This window comes from Chelonoidis abingdonii, chromosome 3 (assembly GCF_003597395.2).
Source record: "Chelonoidis abingdonii isolate Lonesome George chromosome 3, CheloAbing_2.0, whole genome shotgun sequence".
NCBI classification, from domain to species: Eukaryota; Metazoa; Chordata; order Testudines; family Testudinidae; genus Chelonoidis; species Chelonoidis abingdonii.
The window spans coordinates 168,621,825-168,648,657 of NC_133771.1; the positions used below are offsets into that span (position 1 = coordinate 168,621,825).

At 45.6% G+C, this 26,833-nt stretch overlaps 1 protein-coding gene across 1 annotated transcript in view; it reads right to left on the reverse strand.

The window, feature by feature from the left end:
• CENPF (centromere protein F) overlaps positions 1-26,622 on the reverse strand; it is an 87,083-nt gene extending 60,461 nt beyond the window's left edge. The window contains exons 1-5 of the mRNA XM_032771253.2: positions 26,536-26,622; positions 20,635-20,842; positions 17,040-17,236; positions 2,394-2,509; positions 1,127-1,218 (exon numbers count right to left, since the gene is read on the reverse strand). Of these exons, the coding sequence (XP_032627144.1) occupies positions 1,127-1,218; positions 2,394-2,509; positions 17,040-17,236; positions 20,635-20,796 (567 nt within the window). The 5' untranslated portion in view covers positions 20,797-20,842; positions 26,536-26,622. The remainder of the gene's footprint in view (positions 1-1,126; positions 1,219-2,393; positions 2,510-17,039; positions 17,237-20,634; positions 20,843-26,535) is intronic.
• Between the last annotated feature and the right edge of the window lie 211 nt (positions 26,623-26,833).

Consider the following 26,833-nt stretch of genomic DNA (forward strand, 5'->3'; position numbering starts at 1 on the left):
TGTGGTGATCACATTAGCAAGAATTCTACATGTAAATCATTCTACACACAAGAGCGACTCATTTATTTGCACTTATTTTTACAAAATACTGGACTCAAAAAACTCTAATATCAGATATTTTTCTTTCACTGGACAATCTCTGTGTCCCTAAACCTCTGACTGCCAGAAGCTGGGATTAGATAACAGGTGATGGGTCACTCAGTAAATTGCCCTATTCTGTTCATTCCTTCTGAAGCATCTGGCACTATCCAGAAAGCAGGATACTGGGCTAGATGGACCATTGGGTTGATCCAGTAGGGCCGTTCTTACATTCCAAAAATACGAGGAAGCTGGTATTGGTACTTACTGAACCTGGTTTTCCAATATGTCTAACATTTGAATGGAGTTTGTGACTAAAGCACCAAGGGTTCCAATACTGCTCCCCAAAATTAAAAGAATTTAATCCTTGACTTCAGTGGGAACACTATCAGTCTTTAAAATTGCTAAAAAGCAAGCACCAACTGAAAAACTGTAATAGGAATATTCCTGGATATTTACACTAAGTTTATTGTGTAAGTAAACTGTTAAATTTACTAGAAAGTGATTTTACATGTATTTTATTCATTTTGTTTGTAGGTTTTCAATACAAGTTTACTAAAAAAGGATTTAAGCATGATGAAGTAGTATATTCTTAAGGTGGTAAAACAGAACTATGCCCAACTTGAGTAGGTTATGTTTTTTGTTTGTTTTGTTTTTAAAACAGAAAACATACGAGGTCATTTTCAGACTTTAAATGCAAAACATATACATTCTGCATAAATTCTATCCATCTTTAAAACTGTGGGTAATGAGAAATTCTCAGTCATGTATGATTATTTACATGAAAACAATATGTTTAAAAAGTTCTTTTTGTGTATTCTAATTAGTACTGAACTTTTGGAAGATGCTGTCAGAAAATTAACCATACCCACTGTTTACTCTTCTTAAATCTACACTTTAATCTCAATGGCATGAACAGTGAGCAAATTTAATATTACCACTTTCCCTGAAAAATCATATAGCTAATTTTGAAGAACTGCACCTTTCTTCATTTCACACATTAAATGAGATTGAGATACTATATACCCCATTTCAAATTTATACTTACTTTAACCTGGATATTTCTCAGTTCTGCCTCCAGCCTTTTTCTTTCTTGAACTTCTTTATTGTATTTTTCTTGGAGTTCTTCAAATTTAGAATCTACAAATTGACAGTGAATATTTGCTAATAATCTGGCTCATTTCATACACAATATCTTCCCTATTCCATTTCTTATGTCTAATATTAGACCAGGGTGGTAGAAGCAACAGCCCTCATTAATCTCTATATATAGTGATACATTAAGACAACGATTCAAGGGGAGTTCTTCTAAAACCAATAAAACTGAATAGTTCAGAGACTGAAAACTGAGATCTGGAACTCAGTGCCACAATGAAAATGCAACCACTAGACTGAGGGACCAGTACCAGGGGTACAAATGTATATTGCAATATCACCTGAATGAAGTTTTTTTCCCCATCATTTCCCTGGCATTAACATTCATTTGTAGCATGACTAAAATATCAGGCACTGAGATTCAGATATTCAAAGGAGCTTCAAAAGAAAAATCAGTGGGAGTTGGACACCTAACTTCTTGATAATGGGAATCACCACACATTTGAAAACTCAGCCTAAAATCACATCTTGCTTCTCTCCACTTTAATTCCTACATAACTGTAGCAGCCACTTTCTCAAGCAACACCATAGCCAGAATGCTTTGCATCTTCTGAAAACATCTGAAATCTCAGCTTTCAAAGGAGAACAAAAACTGATCTCTAACTCATTAGGCAGGTTGCCAAATTGAAGTTTTTGGCAAAACCTTGTTTTAGTGTCCATGAAATTTTTCTGTTTTGTATTGTAGATTCTGAATTTCACAACCCTAAACTCAAGGAAATTGTGTGATGGTACATTGTCACTGATAAGCATTTCCAACTCTGAGCACTTACTACTAAATCCCTCAAGCCCCCGATTCACCAGCCACCAAAACTGAATTTCAATTATTTTGAATGAAAACTTCACCTGAATATTTTGTTATAGAACATAATTAGTTAGGATGTACGTATGTTATCTCCATATAAGTATCTGCATTTGTACCTTCCCCAAATCATGACAAAGCATAGTCTTGGACTCACAAAGTATGCTCACTTAAACTCCTACATATTCAATCATGGGAATTAATTTTCAAATATTGGAAAATTATAGATTATAAGAGAAACACACGGTCAGCTGTTTTCTTCATTCACCTTTTGTTTTCTTTTATGCCTCTGGAATGACATGTAGTTTCAAAGGAATTTACATTTTATTCAATTGCTTATTAGACAAGGGGGGGAAATTACCATTGTGATTTTGATCTGGTGTTAAAGGAGCAGTAAAGTTCTTCTGTGGTGTACTACTGAGTGATAAGTCTCCTGTAATCAATGTTTGCTGACTTCTCTCAAGTTCAGATTTGTATCTGTTTAAAAAAGAATTAGAAGTGCAAGGAATTAGTTACAGAAAGAAACAGGACTCAATCACACATTAAGAGCCCAAAATGCACATTGAATGGCAATTTTGGTTATTCAAGAAATACAAAATTTGGTACGATAAAGATATCACTAAAAATATTATTTATAGATCAATTCTAGATTATAATGACACCTTCAAATAAATATTAGAATCTGTACTTTCACTTCTAGTGATATTTATTTAAATTTTCTCTTATATGAAAGAGACAATTGCATTACGTACATTCAAGGCTTAATATTTCAGACTCAAAACTATAAATTATACACAAAAAGGACACATAGATGAAAAGCAATTACAATGATTATAATAAGATGGGTCGCAGTTCTAATAAAGCTCCCTCTGCTGGACATTCATAAGACTGCTGTGTTTGGGTCCCAATATGCTTGATTAGTGCTCTTAAGTTTTCCTTGGCCTGAACAGGCTGCAGCAACTGTCTTTGCCCTTGGCTTCTCTGGTACACTTCCAGGGCACACGCTCAGTTCCACTTCACAGAAATAAGGCCACACAAACTAGCTGTCTTAGGCACCCAGGCCAGCACTGACCCTGCAGACTTAAACACATTCTTTTCCCAGAGCTCCAACTTTGTGGGCACTCTGGGTACATAGTTCACTGCTTCAGTGACATGTGATAGTTCAGGGGTTCTCAAACTGGAGGTCGGGACTTCTCAGGGGGCTGTGAGGTTATTACGGGCGCAAGCTGTCAGCCTCCACCCCAAAACCCACTTTGCCTCCAGCATTTATAATAGTGTTAAATATATTCAGTGTTTTTAATTTATGGGGGGTGGGGGTTGTACTCAGAGGCTTGCTATGTGAAAAGGGTCACCAGCACAATAGTTTGAGAACCTCTGTGGCAGTCGAACACAGACTTTACAAGGGTTCCCAAAAAAACACTCTCTATTAGCAAGCACAGCAAGTATACAAATCTGGACAAAAAAAATAATAAAACCATATACACAATTCCCTGCCTCAATTTCCTCATCACTCTTAGAGCATTCTCTGGACTGAGGACAGAGTCCTCTAGTTCAGGATTCTTCCTCTCTCTCTGCCCTCCTGCACATGGTTTCTACCCTGAATCATGGAGTATCTGTGGTCTTTTCTCTCCTTGCCCCCTTCTCCCATGTAGAGACCTTCTTTTATTACCTCCTTCCCTCCCTTTGTCAGGTGACTCCCAATCAGTTTCATCAGCTAATTAAAGTACCTTACCACAGATTCTGTTGCTTAGTTATCAGCACTCCTAGAATTCAGATTTTGAAAAACTAGTTTGGCCTGGATGGTAGCCCTTGGAATTTTAGTCCAAGATGGAGGTAAAAAGACAGAGGCTAAAAGACCCACGTTCAAAATGGAGTTTGCAGTCTGACATAGGGTCTCCAATATCAAACAATTTGTAAACTGTATGTAGGCAGGCTCCCCAAATGTTCATAATTCAATTGTTTTATTAAGATTCCATTTTATGAAGCTATTGCTGTATGCACAACAATCCCCCTAAGGGTCATATAAGCTCCAAACTCGTTATATTCTATTAATAAGTGATAAAGTTAGTATTAGGCTTGAAAATGTTGACCTGCCTCTCTAAAAAGTTGCACTAGAAAGTTGCAGTCATAAAAATCCTGTTGTCATGGTGACACTGCCAAAACTATTTTGGTAAAGTGCATTTTACACTCTGCCACTTCTGCTGGCATGATGTCTGCATAGCATTGCGTTGTATTGGCAAAAAACATGCTGCACTCTGGCTAGGTACTCTAGTGCTATATTCCCAAAGACTCAGCATTCAAAGACTCAATTGAGGAGAACTGGAAAATAAATGTAGAGGCTAGTCCGTTATAGCTATTCATGGAACAACCACATTTGGTGGAGTGGCAGGTTTGAGCCTGTCTAATGGGTGGTGGGACAATCACTGGTTCTAGTACTTTTAGATGCAGAAGTTCATTCCTAGAATTACATGCTCAGCTCACCCCACTCCCCCAGCACAGGAACAGCAAAGTGAGTTACCCTTACAGTGGGGAAACAAATGGTGACTGCCTTATGCAATCTTACAACACCAGTTTGCTATCAATTAGTGGGGTAATCAATTTGGTGTTACAAAAAAAAAAAAAATTAATGGTAAGGACACTCATCACTGAGGTATGCAAGACAATAACGCATACCCTGCTGTACAGGGTAGTTAGGCTAGACAATTGTGCAAAAAAGAATAAACAAATTCAATAAGCTGGGTTTCCATCAATGTGCTGGGGTTATAGGTGGGAAATATCCGCATTGTGTGCTCCCCCTGCCCAGCGTATAAGCATCTAAACAACGAAACCTTCAAAATTTATGCATGCTGTTGTAGATCACAAGGGACACATTACCGACAAACACTGGCTGGTTCAGAGAAATTCAGGACACCCATGGTTTTAGAAACACTGTTTTATTACATATTGAAGGCAGACTCCCCACTCCATCCAACTGGAATTAATGACATTTCCATGCCAATCAGTTTATGGAAACTGCCTACCATTAATTCTCTGCCTCAAGAAACCACACACTAGCAAGCTGGACAGAAGCAAGGAAAGATTTGACTCTCACTTGTGCAGCTGAAGAAGGAATCTGAAATGGGCACAGTTGGAAGAGAACAGGATAAGTGGAGGGGTCTCATGTTAAAGCTCCATATCAACAAGTAAAACACTCTGTTCTTATGTAATGCACAGCATGTAGCACTCTCTGAGAGACCCTCTTGCCAGGGTGGATGAGTGAGGTGGACAGGCTGGATCTGAAATAGGCTAGCTAATAGTTGCATTGCTAACGCAGTTCAGGTAAAGGAAGCTTTAAAAGCTTACTTGGACACTAGGTAATAGCCTAACCCTGTTTCTATGAAACTATTAATAGAACAGGTGTGGAATTTGTGATATGCATCACTTTTAATGAATTTGTTATTGAAGTATGGAAGACTGTCAATTTTTCTATGACCATCAGTGTAGTACAGGTGGTGTATATTTAGATTAAATAAAGGCACTTCTAAAAAAAGTCAATGCATGTAAATTACAGAAGTACGGAAGACTTTCTAATTGTATTACTTTCTAGCAGTGCAATACCAAAAAGTCACAATAAAGTTGCACCAGCTTTCAAGTACGTACTTTATTACCACCATGGCAAGCTTGACATACAAAAAAAAGATAGCTGATAATTGACTTTACTAGCTATATACCTTGACTAGGTACAGGTACAATATGCAGACTGGATGTCAGTGCATCACAGATGACTGTACATGTAATCAAAGTTCTTCATTCCCTGAGACATTGTCCATGGGAGTAGAGTACAGCGGGAACTGGCACAAGGGGATGAGGTGTCGATGATCTCTGCCAACACCCCATATTTATCCATGCTTTGGAGTGGGTGAACTAATGCAGTGAGATTCTTAATCAATAATTGATCAACAATTCATTTAAGCAGCTGGATCAGCAGCAGCATTACTTTTTGTATCTTTCTCCTCCCTCTACTCCTTCAGCAGCTGTTCACACCACTGCCTTACTGCCCTTGCATTTCACTTTTAGACCTGCAGAACCTCACAGAGAAGGTCCTTCTCTGTGCGCTTCCTCTTGGCTCTGACAGTGACCAGACAGCTGTGGAGGTGTTAGGGAGAATCTTAAAGAGAGCCTCACTCTCAGGCTTAGGCCTGGTCTACACTACGCATTTATACCGAATTTAGCAGTGTTAAACTGATTTAACCCTGCACCCGTCCACACAACAAAGCCCTTTATATCGATATAAAGGGCTCTTAAAACCGATTTCTGTACTCCTCCCCGACGAGGGGAGTAGCGCTGAAATCAGTATTGCCATATCGGATTAGGGTTAGCGTGGCTGCAATTCGACAGTATTGGCCTCCAGGCAGAATCCCACAGTGCACCATTGTGACCACTCTGGAAAGCGATCAGAACTCAGATGCACTGGGCAAGTAGACAAGAAAAGCCCCACAAACTTTTGAATTTCATTTCCTGTTTGCCCAGCATGGAGTGCTGATCAGCACGGGTGGCCATGCAGTCCCAAATCCAAAAAGAGCTCCAGCATGGCCCGTACAGGAGATACTGGATCTGATCACTGTATGGGGAGACAAATCTGTTCTATCAGAGCTCCATTCCAGAAGACGAAATGCCAAAGCATTTGAAAAAATCTCCAGGCTATGATAGACAGAGACTACAGTCGGGACTCAATACAGTGCTGTGCGACAAGTGTAACGGAAAGCCAAAGAATCAAATGGACGCTCATGGAGGGAGGGAGGAGGGACTGAGAACTCAAGCTATCCCACAGTTCCTGCAGTCTCCGAAAAGTATTTGCATTCTTGGCTAAGCTCCCAATGCCTGAAGAGTCAAAAACTTTGTCACCAGTGGTTCAGGGAATGTGTTGTCAATTTACCCCCCCACCCCCTTAAAGGGAAAAAAATAGTTTCTCGCCTTTTTTCAATGTCACCATATGTCTACTGCATGCTGCTGGTAGACAGGGTGCTGCAGTGCTAAACAGCAGCATCCTCTCCCCTCCCCTCCCCTCCGGCAGATGGTATGGTACAATATGATGGATAGCCGTCCTCGTCATCATCCTGTGAGTGCTCCTGGCTGGCTTCGGTAAGGTCGGCTGGGGGCACCTGGGCAAAAATGGCTTTAAGTTTTGTGTCTTGGAGATTCAGTCCTGGCCGATGGTGCAATAGGGCTGGTAACCGTCCTCATCATAGGAGCTGGAGGCTGAGCTCCTCTCCCCTCCCCTTCATGTCTAATGGAGATTCTGGACTATCATAGCAGCTGGAGGCTGAGCTCCTCTTCCCCCCCCCCCCCATGTCTAATGGAGATTCTGGACTATCATAGCAGCAGGAAGCTGTGCTCCTCTCCCCTCCACCCTTTAATGAGTAATGGAGATGTCCTGCCTGGAATATCATAGCAGCTGGAGGCTGCCTCCCGCTCATTTTATCTCACTAAAAAGTCAGTGTTTCTATTCCTGCATTCTTTATTACTTCATCACACAAATGGGGGGCTAACTGCCATGGTAGCCCAGGAGGGGTGTGGGAGGAGGGAAGCAACGAGTAGGGTTGTTGCAGGGGCACCCCCAAGAATATCATGCAGCTCATCATTTCTGCAGGATATCTGGGACTCTGACCCGGAGCAGCTGTGCTCTCTGGTTCTCTAGTAGACTTGCCCCATATTCTAGGCAAGACTGACTCTATTTTTAGACAAAACATAAAGAAGGGAATGACCTGGGAAGTCATTCCCATTTTTGTCCATGCACCCCTGGCCGACCTCAGCGAGGCCAGCCAGGAGCACCCATGACAGCAGCAGACGGTACAATATGACTGGTAACCATCATTGCCAATTTCCAAAGCAGCAGACGGTGCAACTGGGCCGGTAACCATCTCTGCTACCTTGCAAAGGCAAATGAATGCTGCTGTGTAGCACTGCAGTACCGCATCTGTCAGCAGCATCCAGTAGATATACAGTGACAGTGAAAAAAGGCTAAACGGGCTCCATGGTTACCATGCTATGGCATCTGCCAGGGCAATCCAAAGAAAAAAGGCGTGAAATGATTGTCTGCCGTTGCTTTCATGGAAGAATTGAGTGATGATATTTACCCAGAATCTCCCGTGACACTGTTTTTGGTCCATCATGCATTGTAATCTCAACCCAGAATTCCATTGGGCGGGGGAGACTGCAGGAACTATGGGATAGCTACCCACAGTGCAATGCTCCGGAAATCGACACTAGCTCGGTACATGGACGCACACCACTGAATTAATGTGCTTAGTGTGGCCACGTGCACTTGACTTTATACACTCTGTTTTAAAAAACCGGTTTCTGTAAAATCGGAATAATCCCGCAGTGTAGATGTACCCTTAGTGATAAACAGAGAACTGTCAGGTAGAGAGGAAGGGAGGCAGCCTTCCCTGACGTAACATTGCAGATACTCAGATTTTCCCACCCTGAACAGCATAACTATGTGGATTGCCTCCAAATTACTAAAGCATAATGAGTGCTAGACCTTACTTGGAAAGTAGATCAAGCTTTCCTATCCCAATGCCTTGGGAAGGGGGTGGGGTTCATTCAGATATATAAAAAGGATAGTATTCAATAGAGATAACGGCACTTATTTCAGGAAATCATGCTCCTTGATGATCCCAAAGTGGCAAAGAAAGAGCTGTTTAAGAAGTCTTAGTCTGCCCATGCAAGTGTGAAGCCTTGCTGCTTTCTGCAATAATTCTCCTCAGAGGTCCTGGCAAAGTGGCATGGGGATGCGCCATATCATGGTGGGCTGACCATAGCGTACCTTCAACATAATGTTTGGGCAAGTCTTCTGTGAAAGCTTTGTGTGTAAAAATTAACAGGCTGCTCTGTCTGTACCTCAAAGTACCGTAAGACACCAACTGATGGCGTACCAACTGACATGTATTTACTTGCTTCTTTTCTTGGTCTCTGACCATACTGTTCCTTGAAATGTTTAAAATTCAAGGTGTCTCCCCTTTGTGTTAGGTCTATCTGATCCAAGTGATATGTATGCACTTACAGTTCAGGATGACTTTCCACACTGTAGATACTGCCATCAGATCAGTACCCTTGCAGTGCTGTCTCAATTTTCTAAGCCTTGAGTGCACTACATTTCTATTCATGGGTTATAGTACCTTGCCAAGCTACATGTAATGCCTTTAAGTGCTAGTAGAGAACTATATGTGTGCACAGATTCTGTATGACTTGTAATCCTAGGATATCAACCTCATCAAACCAGTTATTGTCAATTCTGCCTCATTGACTTTGCTACAAACAATTCTGCCACGTGCTGCTAGTGCAGTTAGAACCTTTGCAGTAAAAATAATGATTTAAAGAGATGTTTTCAGTACACTGTACGCTGGCCTGTTGTTCTGAGAGGAAGATTTGATTATAATGTGGGCACTAGATCTAGATTTGGGTACAGCTCCTGATAAAAACTAGGTGAGGGGCAGTTCAATTTGGGAGGGTTGAGAATGTAAAAACCTGCACCAGAGCGTCTCTTATGGGCGACAGACAAAGTAGGGAATGTGGAGTAATGGCTGATTGTTTGCAGCCATAGTGGGGGGATGTAAAGGATATATGGGATACACCACTTCACTGTCTGGCAAGAACTGACAATGTAAGCACACAAGTATGCATTTGCCAAAAGTTAATGCACATCAGCAGACAATAGTTTATTTAATGGGATATTAACTACTTTCACCTATCACAATCTGCCTTTGCCCAAGCAGGAAATATTGATGCAGATCATGGCTCGGTATGAAACAGCTCCTGGCTGTCACCCACCTTGCTGTATCCCTCCTTGTCCCCACCTTCCTGGTGAGGGCCAGATACCTCTCGCTCATCCATTACTCCAAGGAAGGGATTTCCTTATCGTCACCAGGATGCAGAATGCCCACGGTTACACAGAGGAGGTAGGTCCCTCCAGAATGCAGTACCCAGCTCACTATGAGACAGGTCATGCAGGTGGCTCCAAAATTCATCTGTTCTTCACCTTCTGGTACCACTGCCTCAACTCCTTTTCTTTTGTGTGGAGGCTGAGTTTTGCCATAGCCTTCACCAAATTGCTGTAAATATTCTTGTTCCTTCAGGAGTGCTGTGGCTGTGTTTGCACATGCTCCTTCCCCCATAGTGCAGGGGGACTGAGCACCACCCTCTTGGAATAGACAGTAACATGAGACAAACCTAGGAAGCTATATTCAGTGAAAACATAGCAGGGAACAGGAACAGATGTTGCTGTGAAGAAACATTTAAAAGCGAGGTGAGGACAACTTCCAGGTCTCTGTACCCTGGACAGTGGATTTCAAGAGGACTACCAGACACACAGTCACTCTGGAATGGAAAGTTGCATTGTGGGATTGAAGCTAGAGGATTGCTTATACAAGTACATATTCATCCATGAGAACTACACTCGCAGGGGACTTATGTCATTCTAAAAAGAGAAATAATTAATGCTGGAAAAAAGCAGGTGGTTTTGTTGGAGTACAGGAAATTAAAAGTGGACACACACCAAGCTATGCTATAAAACAAGAACGGTTAGTTACCTTTTTGTAACCGTTGTTCTTTGAGATGTGATATTCACATTCATTCCATATTAGGTATGTGTGCATCGTGTGCACGAGCGTTGGAAATTTTTTCCCTTGGCAGCTCCCGGCGGGCCAGCGGGGCCCCACCAGAGTGGTTCCACTGCACTGTGTATATATATATACCCCCAGTAGCCCAACCCCCTCTAGTTCTTTCTTGCCAGCGACTCCGACAGGGGGTAGGAGGGTGGGTTGTGGAATGGACGTGAACAACACATGTCGAAGAACAACAGTCACGAAAAGGTAAGTAACCATTCTTTCTCTGAGTGCTTGTTCACATCCATTCCACTTAGGTGGATTACAAGCTTACTTTGTAAGGGTAGGAGTCACGAGACAATCGATCGGAGGACCGCCTTGTCAACTGCCGCATCCTCCCGTGCCTGCTGGTTGACCGCATAGTGGGTCATAAGGTGTGCACCAATGACCACGTGGCTGCCCTGCAGATCTCCTGGATCGGGACCTGTGCCAGGAAGACCACGGAAGCTGCCTGCGCTCTGGTCTAGTGGGCTGTGACTGCCGGAGCTGGGACAACAGCGAGGTCATAAACACACCCGAATGCAGTCCGTACTCCACGACAAGATTTGCTACGCCGACACCGGAAGGCCTCGCATCTGTTCAGCTACAGCCACGAACAGCTGCGTAGATTTACAAAAGGAGTTGGTATGCTCCAAGTACAATGCCAGTACTCGGTGGACATCCAGGATGTGCAGGCTGCGGTGACTTGGGTCCGCATGGGGTTTGGGAAAAAAACACCAGCAGACAAATGTCCTGGCCCAGATGGAATTGTGAAACCACCTTTGGGAGGAACTTAGGGTGTGGGTGGAGCTGCATCTAGTGTTTGTGAAACACAGTGTATGGCGGCTCTGAAGTGAGAGCCCTCAGCTCAGATACCCTTCTGGCTGAGCTGATGGTCACCAGGACTGCCACCTTCCAGGAAAGGTGGAGGAGGGAGCAGGTAGCCAGGGACTCAAACAGGGGACCCCATGAGCTCAGAAAGGACTAAGCTGAGATTCTATGGAGGGACTAGGGGGTGCAAGTAAGGGAACACCCTTTCCAGACCTTTGAGGAATCGCCCCACTATTGGGTGGGAGAAAACTGAGCTGCCTGAAAACCCTGGGAGGAAGGCTGAGATAGCCACCAGGTGCACCTTAATAGAGGACAGGGCCAGCCCTTGCTGCTTGAGGTGCAGCAGATATTCTAGAATGGCCGGCACTGGGGCCTGGTGCAGCTGCACCTGTTGTGACCCACACCAGCACGAGAACCACTTCCACTTAGCCAAGTAAGTCACTCTGATAGAGGGCTTCCTATTACCAAACAGAACCTGCTGCACAGGCAGCACTGGCTCTCCAAAGCATTTAACCATATAGCTTCCATGCTGTCAGATGCAGCAATTACAGGTCTGGGTGGAGAAGCCTCCCTCCCTAATGAGGTCCTGGCGTAGGGGCAGGATTATTGGGGCCTCCACCAACAGCTCCAGGAACGTGGTGAACTAGTGCTGGCAGGCCCAGGCAGGGGCAACGAGAATGATCAACGCCCTGGCCCTGTGCACCTTGAGCAGTACCTTGTGCACCAGAGGAAGGAATTGCGAACGCAGCCCGGGCTCAGTAGCTGACGCAACCATGGAACGAGCAGAATTACGGGCACTGGGTGTTGCCCTCGGTAGCGAACAGGTCCACCCGGGGAAAACCCCCACTTCTGGAAGAGCGATAGCATGATGTCTGCTCTGAGCGTCCATTCGTGCATGCAGTAAGACCTGCTGAGGTGGTCCGCCATCCCGTTTTGCTCCCCCAGGAGATACACTGCCTGTAGGTTAATTGTGTGACCTATGCAAAAAGTTCCAGAGGAGGAGAGCCTGGTGGCAGAGCGGAGAGGAACAGGCTCCGCCCTGCTTGTTTATGTAAAACATGGAGGTCATGTCTGTCAGGACTGTCATGCTGTGACCACTCAGAGTGGCGTGAAAGGTCTGGCACGCTAAATGAACTACCCTGAGCTCCTTCACGTTGATATGGAGCGATTGCTCCGCCCCCAACCACACGCTCTAGTTCCTAAGGTCCCCCAGGTGAGCCCCCCATCCGAGGTCTGATACATCTGTTACCAGCATCAAGTCTGGCTGTTGTGCGGCAAAGGGGATGCCTTCGTAAACCGCGGTCTGGGACTGCCACCACATCAAGTAGTCCAGCACATCCCCCAGGGCTGTCACTATCAAGTCTAGGGGGTCCCTGCCTGGGTGGTATACACAGGCGAGCCAAGCCTGCAGAGTCCTGATTCTCAGTCTGGCATGCTTGACCACATGTGTGCAAGTTGCCATGTGGCTTAGAAGCTGCAGGCAATATCTGGCCATTGTAATGGGAAACTGACACAGAGAGTTCTCTGCTTGTTGGATGGCCAGGAATTGTGATTCTGGAAGGCTCGTCCTTGCCTGTACCATGTCCAGGACCGCCCCTATGAACTCCACTCTCTGCTTTGGCATGAGAGTGGACTTCGGAACATTGACCAGAAGCCTGAGCTTGCGGAATAGACTCAGGGCCATCTGCACCTCTTCTTCGGATCCACCCACCAGGAGCCATTCGTCGAGGTACAGGTAAACTCGAATCCTCTGCCTCCAAAAAAATGCCGCCGCCACCACCATATGTTTTGTGAATGTCTGTGAGGCCGCAGCTAGGCCAAACGGTAAAACAGCAAACGGATAATGTTCTTGGTTTATGGTGAAGCACAGAAATTGGCAATGCGCTGGGTGGATGGTGATATGAAAATACGCATTCTTCATGTCAAGGGCAGCGTATCAGTCTCCCGGATCCAGGGAAGGGATGATGGTGCCCAGAGAGACCATGCAGAACCGGGCCTTGATTAGGAACCTGTTGAGCCCACGCAGGTCTAGAATGGGCCAAAGGCCCCCTTTGGCCTTGGGGATGAGGAAATAGCAGGAGTAGAACCCTTTCCCCCTTAGGTCTAAGGGTACTATCTGTACTGCCCCTACCTCTAGGAGCAAGTGAACCTCCTTTTCTTGGAGATATTCGTGAGAACGGTCCTTGAAGAGGGATGGGGAAGAGGGGTGAGGGGTAGGCAGGGAGGAAAACTGTAGTGTGTACCTGCTTCACACCATGTGTAACACCCAACGGTCCAATGTAATGTTGGACCACTCACGGGAGAAGCAGGACAGGCAGATGAGGAAACAAGGGGATGGATCCAGTAGTTGATCTGACATGCTTTCCTCAAGCGCACCTTCAAAAGCCTGGCTTAGAGCCCGGCTGAGATTTATGCTGGCCTTAGCTCTGGCCTATTGGAGTTATTGTTATTATTGCGCCACCTCCTGTTGTCTCTGCCTTGCCTGAGGTAAGGCTCCTGTCGAGGACAAGGCTAGTACTGGCGCTGGGGAGGAGGCTGTGGCTTAAAGGGCTTCCTCTGAGTCACCGGGGTGTGCATACCCAGCAACTTGAGTGTAGTTCTAGAGTCCTTGAGACTAGGCAGCTTTGTCTCCATCTGGTCTGAAAAAAAGAGTCCAGACCCTTTGAAGGGAAGGTCCTAGAGCGAATTCTGGACCCCTGGCAGGAGACCTGACTCCTGAAGCCACGCTGAGAGCTGCATGACCATGCCAGACACAACTGTCCTGGCAGCTGCAGCCGCTGAGTCCAAGGAAGCTTGGAGGGAGGTTTTCGCTACAGCCTTGCCTTTCTCTACCAGGGCCGTGAACTCCTGGGAGGTTGTCCCTAAACATCCCCACTACCACCCAGGAGTTGAAGTTATGATTGTTGAGGATTGCCTGGTGGTTAGCAATCCTCAACTGAAGGCCCCCTGACAAATACACCTTCCTGCCAAAACAGGTCTAGGCATTTTTCCTCCTTGGCCTTGGGGGCCAGAGCCTTTTGCCCATGGCACTCTCTCATTTACCACCGAGACTACCAGGGAACATGGGCTTGGGTGGCAGAATAATAAGTTGTATCCTTTTGATGGGACGAAGTATCTGTGCTCCACACCCGTGGCTGTTGGTGCGCTGGATGCCAGGGTCTGCCATATAGTCATGTAATTAGACTGAATGGTCTTAATGAGCAGGAGCGCTATTCTGGATGGATCTTCTGGGCTCAGAATGTCCACCACTGTCTCCTCGGCTTGCAATTCCAAATTATGGGACACTTTAAGTAGCAGCTCTTCGTGGGCTTTATGGTCTATTGGCGGAGGTCCTGTTACCGCCGTGCCTGCTACCGCTTCATCCGGGGATGACGAGGAAGTTGGCAGTTGCTCAGCTTCCTCCAGCTGGTCACCCTGGTCCCTCTCCCTCAAGGGAAGGGGTTCCAGCTTGGGCTGGGGCTGGTGGCCAGGGGGCGGCACCGGGCACGGTGCTGGGCTCTCCAGTCTCTTGCTCGGCGAAGCTGCGGGTGGCTTGGACATGGTAGCTTCCATTACAGAAGAGCGTTGGTGCGGGGACCGGAACCACAGTACTGAGTAGCTGGCCTTGGAGGGAGCACCTTAACGCTGGTGGTAGGCCCTGGCGGTCCCCACTGTGGTTACCACCCTGCTTTCTGGAGCCCATTGTGGGTAGCTGTATCTGCCCAAGTCGGCACCGGACTCCGGTGATGACGAGTGTGAAGGCCACAGCGGTGCTGTCGATCTGTGTTGGCAGAAAGCTGACAATCAGTTTCCTGCTGATCAGGAGCGGGACCAGTACTGCTGCTCTCTGGACCAGGACAAGTGCCTTCTGGGAGCCCTCAGTGACTCCCGGCTCCTCTCCTCCTGGTGCCAGTCTCGGGGATGGGGTGCGCTAGGAAGCGCCGTGTCCTGCACTAAATCCACATGTTGACTCGCCTCTAGCACAGACTTCCCTCGGAGTCAAGGGTAACTGGGAATCTACCAACTCTGAGCTCGACTGGGACCAACGCTGGGAGCGGTGCCAGGATGGTGACCTCGAGGGGTGCACCATTGCCAGCTTTCCCTTCGACGGCACCCTGGGCCCAGGTGCCGGACACTTCTCCCTGGCCAGGAGGGGGCTCGCCTTCAACAATCTGATGAGGTCGTTTGCAGTCTCAAAGGTGTCAGGTGTGGAGGGCTCATCTATTACGCCCTCAAGCCCTTCATCTGCACCGAGTTCACTTCTGGCTGGACTGAGGGACTTGTGGCATCAGTGCCAAAGTCAGTGCAGTGTCCATCTCGCCATTCCCGGTACCCGGGGCCTGATATGGCGCTGGTCTCCTTTGCAGGGAGCGTCCGTGCCTCTCCTTTGATTTTACCTTCGGCTACACCAGGGAAGATGAGCAGTGCTGGGGCCTAGTGTGGTGTCTCAAGGCCGACGGCTTATGGTGCTTGGCCAGTATAGGGTCTCTTAACGACTCCGGAGCATTCCGCACCAAGGAGGCTGGGACCAACTTTGGGTGTTCCAGGTCCGATGGCTGCAGCGCGACCTTCATCAGCAACTGCTTTAAGCGAAAGTCTCTTTCTTTGTTCTCGGCTTAAAGGCCTTGCAGATCTTACACTTCACTGTTTGGTGAGCTTCCCTCAGGCAATATGGACAGGAGTCGTGGGGGTTACTAACTGGCATAGGCTTGTGGCACGTGGCACAAGCCTTAAATCCTTGGGCCTATGGCATGCCCCATGGCCTGGGGCGGGTGCTGGAATCCTCCAAGCACCTAATCTATTAGCGTCCAACAACAATGAAATGCTAACCAACTGATAACAGCTATGTACTTCTAAGCCTAAGGGATTGCTTCTAAGAGAGCAAGAGGTTGTTCCAACGACACCATGGACGGTAAGGAACTGGAGGGGATCGGGCTAGTGGGGGTATATATACACACAGTGCAGTGGTGCCTCTCTGGCAGGGACCCAGTCAGGAGCCGCTAAAGGAAAAAGTTTCCAACGCTCGTGTACGCGTCATGCGCACACCTAACATAGAATGGACATGAACAAGAACTCTAAGAAGAAAGATGAATTTTGCTAAGACAACTTTCAAGTTTAAGCAAGGGCCTTAGGCTTCTAAGTCCATATTTAGGCACTTATATAAAAGGTCTTATCTTGATAGGCAAAAAGTTCATATTTTTTTCAATCCTGTTAAGCTTACAGGTTTAAAAAACAACTTTTTTGCCCAAAGAAAAGGCCAAATATTGAAATATGCTGAGTACCTATGAATTCCACTGGGCTTAGTGGGAGTTCCAGGTGTGCATTATGTCAGATAATCAAACTACTTTATTTAGAGGCCTAAACATGGGACTTAGGAGCCTTGTTTTAGGCACCCAGGTTTGAAAATTTTGGCCACAAACTCAAACTTCTATTCAAAATACAGAATACAGTTAAATTAAAATAAGATAAAGTGGACAAAGACAGTAATTTGAGAGCTATTTACATGTCTAAGCAAAATAATATTTAAATGAGATGACAGCAACACAAGTTAAAGGAGAACGGTAAGGTCTCACCTTTTAAGTTCCTGTTCTAGTCTCTCAATTTGTTTCTTGCTTGAAGTTAGTTGTCCCGCTTGATAATTAACTTGTGATTCTTTTACTTGAAGATCATGTGAAATTTTCTGCTTTGTTTTCTCAAGATTATCACACAATTCCATCAAGCTCTGGTTTTCTCTTTTTAGCATTGCGCCTTCATTTTTTTCATTTTCAACCTAATTTGGTCAATTTTAAAAAAAACAACAACTTATTTTTAGATTTTGATCAAGCCTGGGAATAAACATCTTTATTCAGAGTGCAGTGCGGAGAGGACTTACACAAGAAACAAATTCTGCTTTATAAAAAAAAAGTGGTATTTGAATAATTTTATTCACTACATTTCAGAGGCCAGACAGCACTGAAAATTTCAGTTACACACAAAACTATTTTGCTATTCTATCAATGTCCATATTACATTTTTGAAAAGACGCCTTCCCTGTATAACATTTAAAATCAAAATTACATAGTCACCACAAGTCATCTAATTTCTCTAACAAGTGGCCTCATATCTGTTCTTGGAAGAGTGTATTGGTTATAAAAAGCACCTATCCAGACCAATAAAGTGCTTACGGCCCTTGCACATCATTAGAAGAGTTAAACTTAAAAGCCACATGATTCAGATTTGAAGGGAGAGGAGCAAGATGATGATCAGTCAGTGTTAGCAACCAGTATTTCCTGAATGACTAGAGTTAGAGATCAATGCTCAAGTTGCATTTCCTTAAGACAGCAGCTAGAACAGCCATGTCTGATTTGAAGCAGGGATGCAAGATAGTAATCAGAATAATACAATTTCAAGATCCTCTCTCTCATGATCTCTGTTGTGTTATGTAGCATTGGAAAACAGATTTGATATTCCCAGCCTTTGCAAGGTATACTGCATACATTCCTATCCCTGACAGTTTGAGATACTGGACTTAGAATGGTCCCAAAAAAGCACTATCAGAGCAAGAGGCCAGTGACAGTTTAAGACCGAATACACAGCAAGGCCTGGATAGGGGGCTAGTGTAATTTTCCTTCACTATCTTACACAGTGTAAGTATTAGCATAAAAAACTACTAGTAGGTAGTCTACATTTTACTGGTATGGCAATTTCTGATGGCAGCAATGACGAGGTTATGCAGATATCAATCTTAACAGCTATAAACCTAGGTGTTATGGCTTTTTTGTGACTAAAGCCCTGATTAAATTGTAGGTTCTTTACCTAAGAGTGAGTCCTTTTAGCTCAAGCGACCGTCTGTGCTACAATGATGAATATTTGGGGTTCAAACTATGCTGATGATGCATAAGTGGGGACTTATTACTGTTGTACATAATTTTAAATTTTCAAGTTAAGATTGGATGTTTCTCTAAAAGATCTGCTCTAGGAATTATTTCTAGGAGGTTCTGTGATTTTTGTTATATAAAAGATCAGAATGGATGATCAGTGGTCCCTTCTGGCCTAGGAACCTATGAAAATAAAAGCAGCAATTTTTAATAGGCCATTGCAACAGAGTGTACTCCAGTACTTTGAAACCACCATGCCCATACAGACAAGTTTGTGTCAAGCTGAATGAGCCTTCTGCTGGGTACAAACAAAGTTAAGCTAATCCTTCACAAAATACCAATGAGCAACTGATATGAGAAACTGGGCATAAATTATCAGCATGACAATTTTGGTATGTTTATAAATATTATATTTTACATGAAGTGACGTGTTCACACATGTTCATTTGTAGAAATAATTTGTTTTACAAAGCACCTTGTTCAATCAATTTATCAAAACAATTTCCACAAAAAGGTATTAAATTCCCCTCGCCCCACTGTGTCTCATAAAATTAATGTTTGCACAGCATTCTACACGCACTGTATAAATGACTGCTTGCTATTATCGTAGCACCTAGGAACCCTCGTCATGGATCAGGACCCCACGGTTTTAGGCACTGCAGAGATAAAACTAAAAGACAGTCCCTACCCCAAAGAGCTTACAATTTAAGTACAAGAAAAGGAAAAAGGGGAGAGTACAAGGAAACAAAGAGACAACATTGGTCACTAGGATAGGTGGCTTGTGTATTGAGAGTACAGCCTAACTCAAGGGTAGGCAATCTATGGCACACATTCCAAAGGCAGCAAGCAAGCGGATTTTCATTGGCACTCACATTGCCCAGGTCCTGGCCACCGGTCCCAGGGGCTCTGCTGCTGGCTTTGGGTACCAGCCGCCAGCCCTGCTCAGCCTGCTGCCCAGGGCTCTGCAGCCGCCTCCAGCTGTGACCCACTGGCCCCAGCCTGTTGTAGTAAGGGGTGCAGACAAGGCAAGAAGGGGCACAGCTCAGCACCTCCACCTTAAATTGTGCTGGGATATTTTTAAGTCCTGATTTGCTGCTTACATCACTATCATGCCACGTGGAACAGCACACTGCATTTGACGTTCAGATTAGAATGTACACGCAAGAACAGGAATCAGAATTTTCTGACATTTCAAGATTTCCAGCGATTTGGCCCAGTGCTTTCTTTTCTAATTAAACTTGAAAAGTTCAACAAAAGTGACTTGGATTTGTCTGTATTTCAGTGGATGGGTGTTGAAAATTATGAAATGCAGCTCATTCAGTTAAAAAGCTCAAAATTGTGCGCATCAAAGTTTGCAGATCTGAGGAATGTACTTGAAGCTACCAAGAGAGATCATGGGGTCTCTATTCTGACCTGCTGGACGTCCCTACCAGTGAAATTTAACTGTTTGAAGAAAATTGCATTTGCAATGCTTTCAGCATTTGGAACCACATACCTGTGTGAACAAGTATTTTCACACATGAAATCTGTCCTCTGTCCTTCTCAGAGCCCGTTAACAACTGATCACTCAGAAACCTACGTGCAGCTTAAAATATCAAAATATGTGCCAGATATTGGAAAACACAGCAAGGAAAACCAAGGGCAAGGATCACACTAAACTGATAAGATCTGCATTTTAATTTAATTTTAAATGAAGTTTTTTAAACAATTTAAAAACCTTATTTACTTTACATACCACAATAGTTTAGTTATATATTATAGACTTAAAGAAAGAGACCTTCTAAAAATGTTAAAATGTATTAGTGGCATGCGAAACCTTAAATTAGAGTGAATAAATGAAGACTCAACACACCATTTCTAAAATGCTGCCGACTTCTGGCCTAACTGTTGTCAAGTTTTTTGTAGGGATCACAGCAAAGGAGAGCTGTGAGGAGGGCTTTGAAAGAAGATGAGGGGACTTTGCAGATGACTATGGGGAGCTCCTCCCAAGCAGAAGTTGACAGTCAGCATGGGAGAAAGCACAAAGATGCTTGTTGAAAAATTTAACAAATGGATGTGTTATAGGCCAATCGGAGGCTGGAGTTGACATTTCAATAGTGAACTAAAAAAAGGATACTTAGGATGAGGTAGGCCATGAAGGAGCTTGGAAATAAAGACAAGCAGCTTGTTTATCGCAATACAGAATGGAGGGGTGCCAAGAGAGATGACGTGGTCAAAATGACAGGTAGGAGAATCTTTACAGCAGCACTCTGAATAGACACGAGCAGAACAAAAATGCATTAGAAGTGACATGGTGCATTAAGACTATTACCTTCTGCTTTTGCTTTTGCAAAGCTGCCTCCAGCGATTCAAGCTGAAACTGTCTTTGCTGTCGTTCTTTTTTAAGCTTGTCTAGTTGACTTTCAAGCTCTTGAATCTTCTGAAGGGCCCTTGTGGAAAGGCCTTCTTTCCACTCCTCTACAACCCAGCTCATTTTTATATCTGCTTTTTTCTTTGATACAAAGTGTATATCACTGAACCTGAAACACAAGGAGAACATTACTACAATTGATTTTTAAAAGGCTTAGGATTCAAATTTTTTATTTTTATTAGTTGAATGCAGTAAAGAATATGTATTTAAAAATTACTCCTCACTTTAAAATTCTTTTTAGCCCTGTCTGAATTATTATGACTATGAAACTGTTGTAATGTTGGATCACATTTCAGCCTCTTGAATCATCAGTATCAATTTCTATCTGGAGCATAACTTCTAATTTGACTTTCTGCTTCCATAAGCAATATCCATACTAGAAACCTTATAAGATCTCCCATGTAGCTGCTCTATGCAGACAGCAAAGAGTTCTCCTGTCAAGATAATTAAAACACCCCCAATAAGCAGTAGTAGCTAGGTCAGTGGGAGAGTGTCTCCCACCGACATAGCGCGGTCCACATCAGCACTTTTGTCGGTGAAATGTATCTTGGTCAGGGGTATGTTTTCCCTCATATCCCTGACAAACAAAAGTTTTACTGACAAAAGTGCTAGTGTAGACATAGCCTTATTAAAATAAGTTGGAGAAAGGCAAGTGACTTCCATCTCTTACAGGGATAATATTTACTCTACTGGTCCAACACTTGAGGCATTTCAAAAAGATGCCTCCTACTATGTTATTTTTATGATCATACGAAAAGTTTGTTAAAGATTGTTCCATTGATGTGTTGCTATCCATGCAAAACACTAACACACACGTGTTCACTCCGAAAGCCTCGCTTTCTCTGCTGAGAAAAATTATACCTTCATTTTAGGTGTCTGCTGTGCTTTTCTCTTTACAAGTTTTACAGTTTTCTGAAAGCAAAATAGCTGATTTTGTAAGCACTGTTTCTGCCAGCATGGGGCAAACACTCAAATGTAAACATGCATTCCACTGCTGCATATATTGACACAACTGTAGGATGACCTGTTTCTTCAAGCAGAACTGTATTTTGAGAGAGAAAAAAAAGTGTACCAGTTATGAAGCACTGCAAATAATTGCCAGGAAATCAGATACAGATTTTTCTTTGTTGAGAAGCTATTGTACTACCAAATGAAAACACACTTGGGTCTGGTGTACACTAAAAAGTTAGGCTGATGTAAGCTGTCTTCTGTCGACCTAGTTGTGCATGTACAAAGGGACAGTTCTTTGTATCCTCCTGAGACAGCACAGTGAAGAGTTTCTCAGTTAAAGTTTTAATCCTCTGCCGAAAGTTTGGGATGAAAGTCTTATTTCTTCCTCATGCTTTCCCATGCCAGTCAGTGATAACTTTGGAAGGCATCATTGCAGTACCCAGGCTAGGAACACACAGACAGCTCCAGAACATCCGCAGCAGCTGTGCTTTCTATTTGTTACCCTCAGGAGTGAGATCACCTAAAAATCACCACCACCCTGTAGAAAATGGTGCCAGTATTCAATAGCATCGCCATAAACTCAGTTTCATGCAACTGAGCAATTCCCTCACCCCAATAGGCTGTAGACATCATGGCTGTTGCACTGAGTTATGCTGTGCACAAGCACTCTAAATAAGTGTTAATAAGTATGTCTTGTTTAAAACTTTAGGGGAGCATGGGAAGGGAGTTCTGAATTAGAACTTGAACTTTCCATTGTGATTACAGTAGAACCTCAGAGGTATGACACCTCAGGAATGGAGGTTGTTTGTAACTCTGAAATGTTTAATACTGAACAAAATGTCATGCTTGTTCTTTCAGAAGTTTACCGCTGAACATTGACTAATACAGCTTTGAAATTTTATTATGTGGGATTAAAATGCTGCTTTCCTTTTTTTTTTTTTTTTTTTTTAGTAGTTTACATTTAACACACTACTTAACTGTATTTGCCTTTTATTTTTGTCTCTGTTGCTGCCCGATTCTGAACTTCCAGTTTCAAAATGAGGCGCGTGGTTGCCTGGTCAGTTCATAACTCTAAGATTCTATTGTATATCAACAATGGTGCCTGTGTGTTTTATCTGAAGCTGCTGCAGCATTGAGGGGTTTCCCCTCCACACCCACAGAACACCTGAGTAGCTTATTTGTTAGTGTACAGCGTGACAGTTAATAGGATCAGTGAAAGTGTAATAATCATAAGTGTACAGCAAGCATTGCAAAATTAAGAAGTGCACTGATAGTGTAATATTTATAGATGTACAGTAAGCACCACATAATTCCCAACAGGCTCCAAAACAGCAGGACCAGATAGACCACAGTACACAACGTATTACTATGGCTCACTGTTAAAGTTCTCTTTGAAAGCCTCCCTGATCCATACAGTTTCACTTTGAACGCTAAAAGCCTTCGTGTCTAGCTATTCAAACTCAGTCAGCCACTCCACCACCATCCTAGTAGCAACTTTCCCCTCTTTGCTTCATGGATATTATGCAAGACACAGCAGTCAGCTAAACCATTAGGATTGACACACGCACACACACACCCCACACATACCGAGATCCAATCTTGTGATTACACACCACCAGCACCCTTTCTATCTACCAAAACCCATTCAACTGTCATTCTGCACATGCTGACCTAGTAGCTGAATCTTTCCTGGATGCTGTCCAGATGGATGGCTTCATGAGCCAAGGGAGCAAGGGTAGATTGGGTCCCCCCAGTATCACTACTCACATTTCAATATTGCCAATAGTAATCTGCCAGTCAAGAAAGTCCCTGATCGTAACTTTCAACAGTCCTGTGTTCTTAACAATGCAAGCATCATGTATCGTCCCTGACCAGGCAACAGTGATGTTGCTGAAGCATTTCTGATGACCCACCAATGCTTGCACAACCATACAAAGGTGGCCCTTTCTGTTGATATACTCTGTGGCAAGGTGGTATGGTGCCAAAACAAGGATATGCATACCATCTATCATCCCACCACAGACTGGGAACCGCACTGCTGCAAATCCATCTACTATGTCCTGCATATTGCCACGAGTCATAGTCCTGCACAGGAGATGATAAATGGCCCTATACACTTACATGACAAGGGCCTCAACAATGGATTTTCCGACTCCAAAATGATTTTCCACTGGCGAACAACAATCCAGTGTTATAAGTTTCCACAGCACAATCACCACTCATTTCTCCACTGTCAGTACAGCTCTAATTTTGGTCTCCTCACACAGGAGGGCTGAGATGAGCTCAGCCCATAGATCCAGCAATGTGGCCTTGCACATCCAAAAGTTCTGCAGCCACTGCTAGTCATCCCAAACCTGAATTACAATACAGTCTCACCAGTTAATGCTCATTTCTCAGCCTCAGAAACAGTGTTCCATAAAAACCACCAACCACCTTAAATTGGTTCTCACTATGCCCCACAGCAATCTGTCCTCCAAGAAAGTTACGTTCCACACTGATTCGATTCTTCTTATGGCTCTGGAAATACTGGAGGATTGTGCGTCCTGTGCTTGCAATGCTTATGACAATACTGCAGAGTTGTGCAGGTTCTATGATTCTGTCAGAGATAGCAAACAGTGAGGAGGATCATGCAGGTTTGCAGACTCTTTAAAAAGACACTGAAAGTATAGGATAGAGCAGCAGTCCCCAAACTTTTGAGGGTTGCACACCCTGCCCCCGAATCCTCCCAGAGCTGGGGCCAGTCATGGAGCTGCAGCTCTGACTGGGGGGCGGAGGAGGCAGGGAGAGGAGATGTGTACAGGGGTAAGGGGGCTGAGGCTGGGGCTGCAGCTGGAGGGCGGGGTCTGGGGCCAGAAGCGATGCCATGGCCAGGGGCAGAGGCTGGGGGTGGGGGTGGGAGTGGAGTCACAGCCAAGCTGTGGTATGGGGCCGGCAGACAAGCCCACAAGACTCATACCCTTGAGGTGAGAAGCCACTCCAAGAAGCAAGCAACAGAGAGAAGTCTTAAACCATGCCTCAGGGCTGGGGTTACATGTGTTATAAAATCCTAGCAAAGACATGCCCTAGATTAGCTGTCTCCTCAGCTCTACCAGTGAGCCTTATTCCAGAACATCCAGACATTCTGGGAGGGTTTCCATGAAGATCTAAAGTGAAATCCTCAACAATTTAATAAACAGCACCCTGGCCCTAATCATACAAACTTGTAAAGACTCTGCAGGAAAAAAGTTAACATCCTATCAGCAGGCCAAATTGCTCACCATTTGCTGCAAAGAAAGAAGTTTCCTTACAACAGTTGACAGCAGTCACAAGAAAAAACAGTGCAACAGGTATCAGAAGATGCTAAACAAAGAGATTTGCACACAAACAAACAGTTTTTTAAGCAGGAGTGTACACAAGGCGGCTTGAGAAACAGTGACCTGCTGGCACTTGCTATGGAGTGTCTGCTGCAAATCTGCTCCTACTGGCCAGTGCCCTGTGCAGGCTGGCCCAGCACAGCACACTCCCTGTGAGCACAGGTGGCCTGCTATGGGCCACGCTTACACATGCAGCTGAAGCCAGGGCTGCAGAGGGTGTCTCAGGAAGATTGATTTATACCCAGCTGGTGCTTGACAGAGCCAAGCTGATGCTGGGCAAACACCACGCCCCCTTGTCTCCAGGGACAAAGCCTAAACTGTAGCCCCGAGACGGGGAGGGACGGGAAGTGACCTCTGAGCGCCTAGGGAGAACGGGGCAGAGACCCAGCAGTGCCCACAGGTGAGCAGCTAGAGCCACATTGGGTGACCCAGACAGGAGGAGAAGGGCCGGGCTGAGGCACCCCCCAGCCCTGCTGCCTGCATGGAGACCAGTCCCCGCTCCTTCACCCCTCCGAACCCCAACAGGAGCCAGCGCCCGTCTCCCCTCCCCACAGTCACTGCAGCGCCTGGGGCTGTGGGGTCCCTGACTCCGCTCGCTTCCCCAGCACTGAGGCTCGAAAAGCTGCCGCCACACGGTCAGATAGGGGTGCGCAGCACATTTCATTAGGATGTGCACCCAGGGAGCCCAGCCCTAGCCCCACCCCCATCCGCTCCCTCTTCCTCCCCACCCCATCAGAATCCCCAGCCCCTCCCCCCCACTCCTTGTCCCCTGACTACCCCCTCCTGGGACCCCACCCCCATCTAAGCCTCCCTGCTCCTTGCCCTGACTGCCTCCATACGAGCCTAACTCCTACCTGTCCCCTGACTGCCCCAACCCTTATCCACACCTCCGCTCCCAGCCAGACCCCCGAGCCTATCTAACCGCTCCTCTTCCCCTGACAGGACCCCGCCCAAAACTCCCGACCCATACAACACCCCCCTCGTTCCCTGCCTGCCCCAAACCCTCTCCACACCCCTGCCTCCTGACAGGCCACCCCCAGAACTCCCAACTTATCCACACACACCCCAGCTCCTTGTCACCGGACCACCCCCTCCAGAGACCCCCCCGACTGCCCCCCCGGCCCCTTCTTGCTCCCTGTCCCCTATCCACCCCCCGCCCCCTGACAGATCCCGGGACTCCCATGCCCCATCTAACCCCCTTGCTCCCTGACTGCCCCCTCCAGAGACCCCCTGCCCCTAACCACCACCTCTGGGATCCCACCCCCATCCAACCCATCCTTCTCCCTGTCCCCTGTCTGCCCCCCCTTATCCAACCTTCCCCCGGCCCCCTCACCATAGGCTCCTAGCAGCATGTTCTGCTCCGCGCAGAGGCGCTGTCCCACAGGAGCGCGCAGCCACGGCCCCCAGAGCGCTGCGCGTGGCAGGGCTTCAGGGAAAGGACCAGCGGCTTCCCGCGCCGGGAGAGTGGGGCCATTGTCCCTCCCCGCCCCACACTCACCGCAGCGCCCGGGACTGCCAGGTCCCCGCTCCCTTCCCCAACGCTGAGGTTCGAACAACCGCCGCCGACGCACGGTCAGTTACACACACACACACACACACACACAACCCGGGATAGCGCTGATTGGTCACTAACGCAGCCACTCATGAACCAGCTCTCCCCTTTGGACCAATGAGCTCAAACCTCAGCGCCGAGCCCCTTCGATTGGTGCGTTCGGAGTTATTCAAACTCCATTGGCTGTTGTGGGAGGAGGGTGGCGTGTGATTGGCTCCGATGCTGCCCGCAGGCTGTAGACACA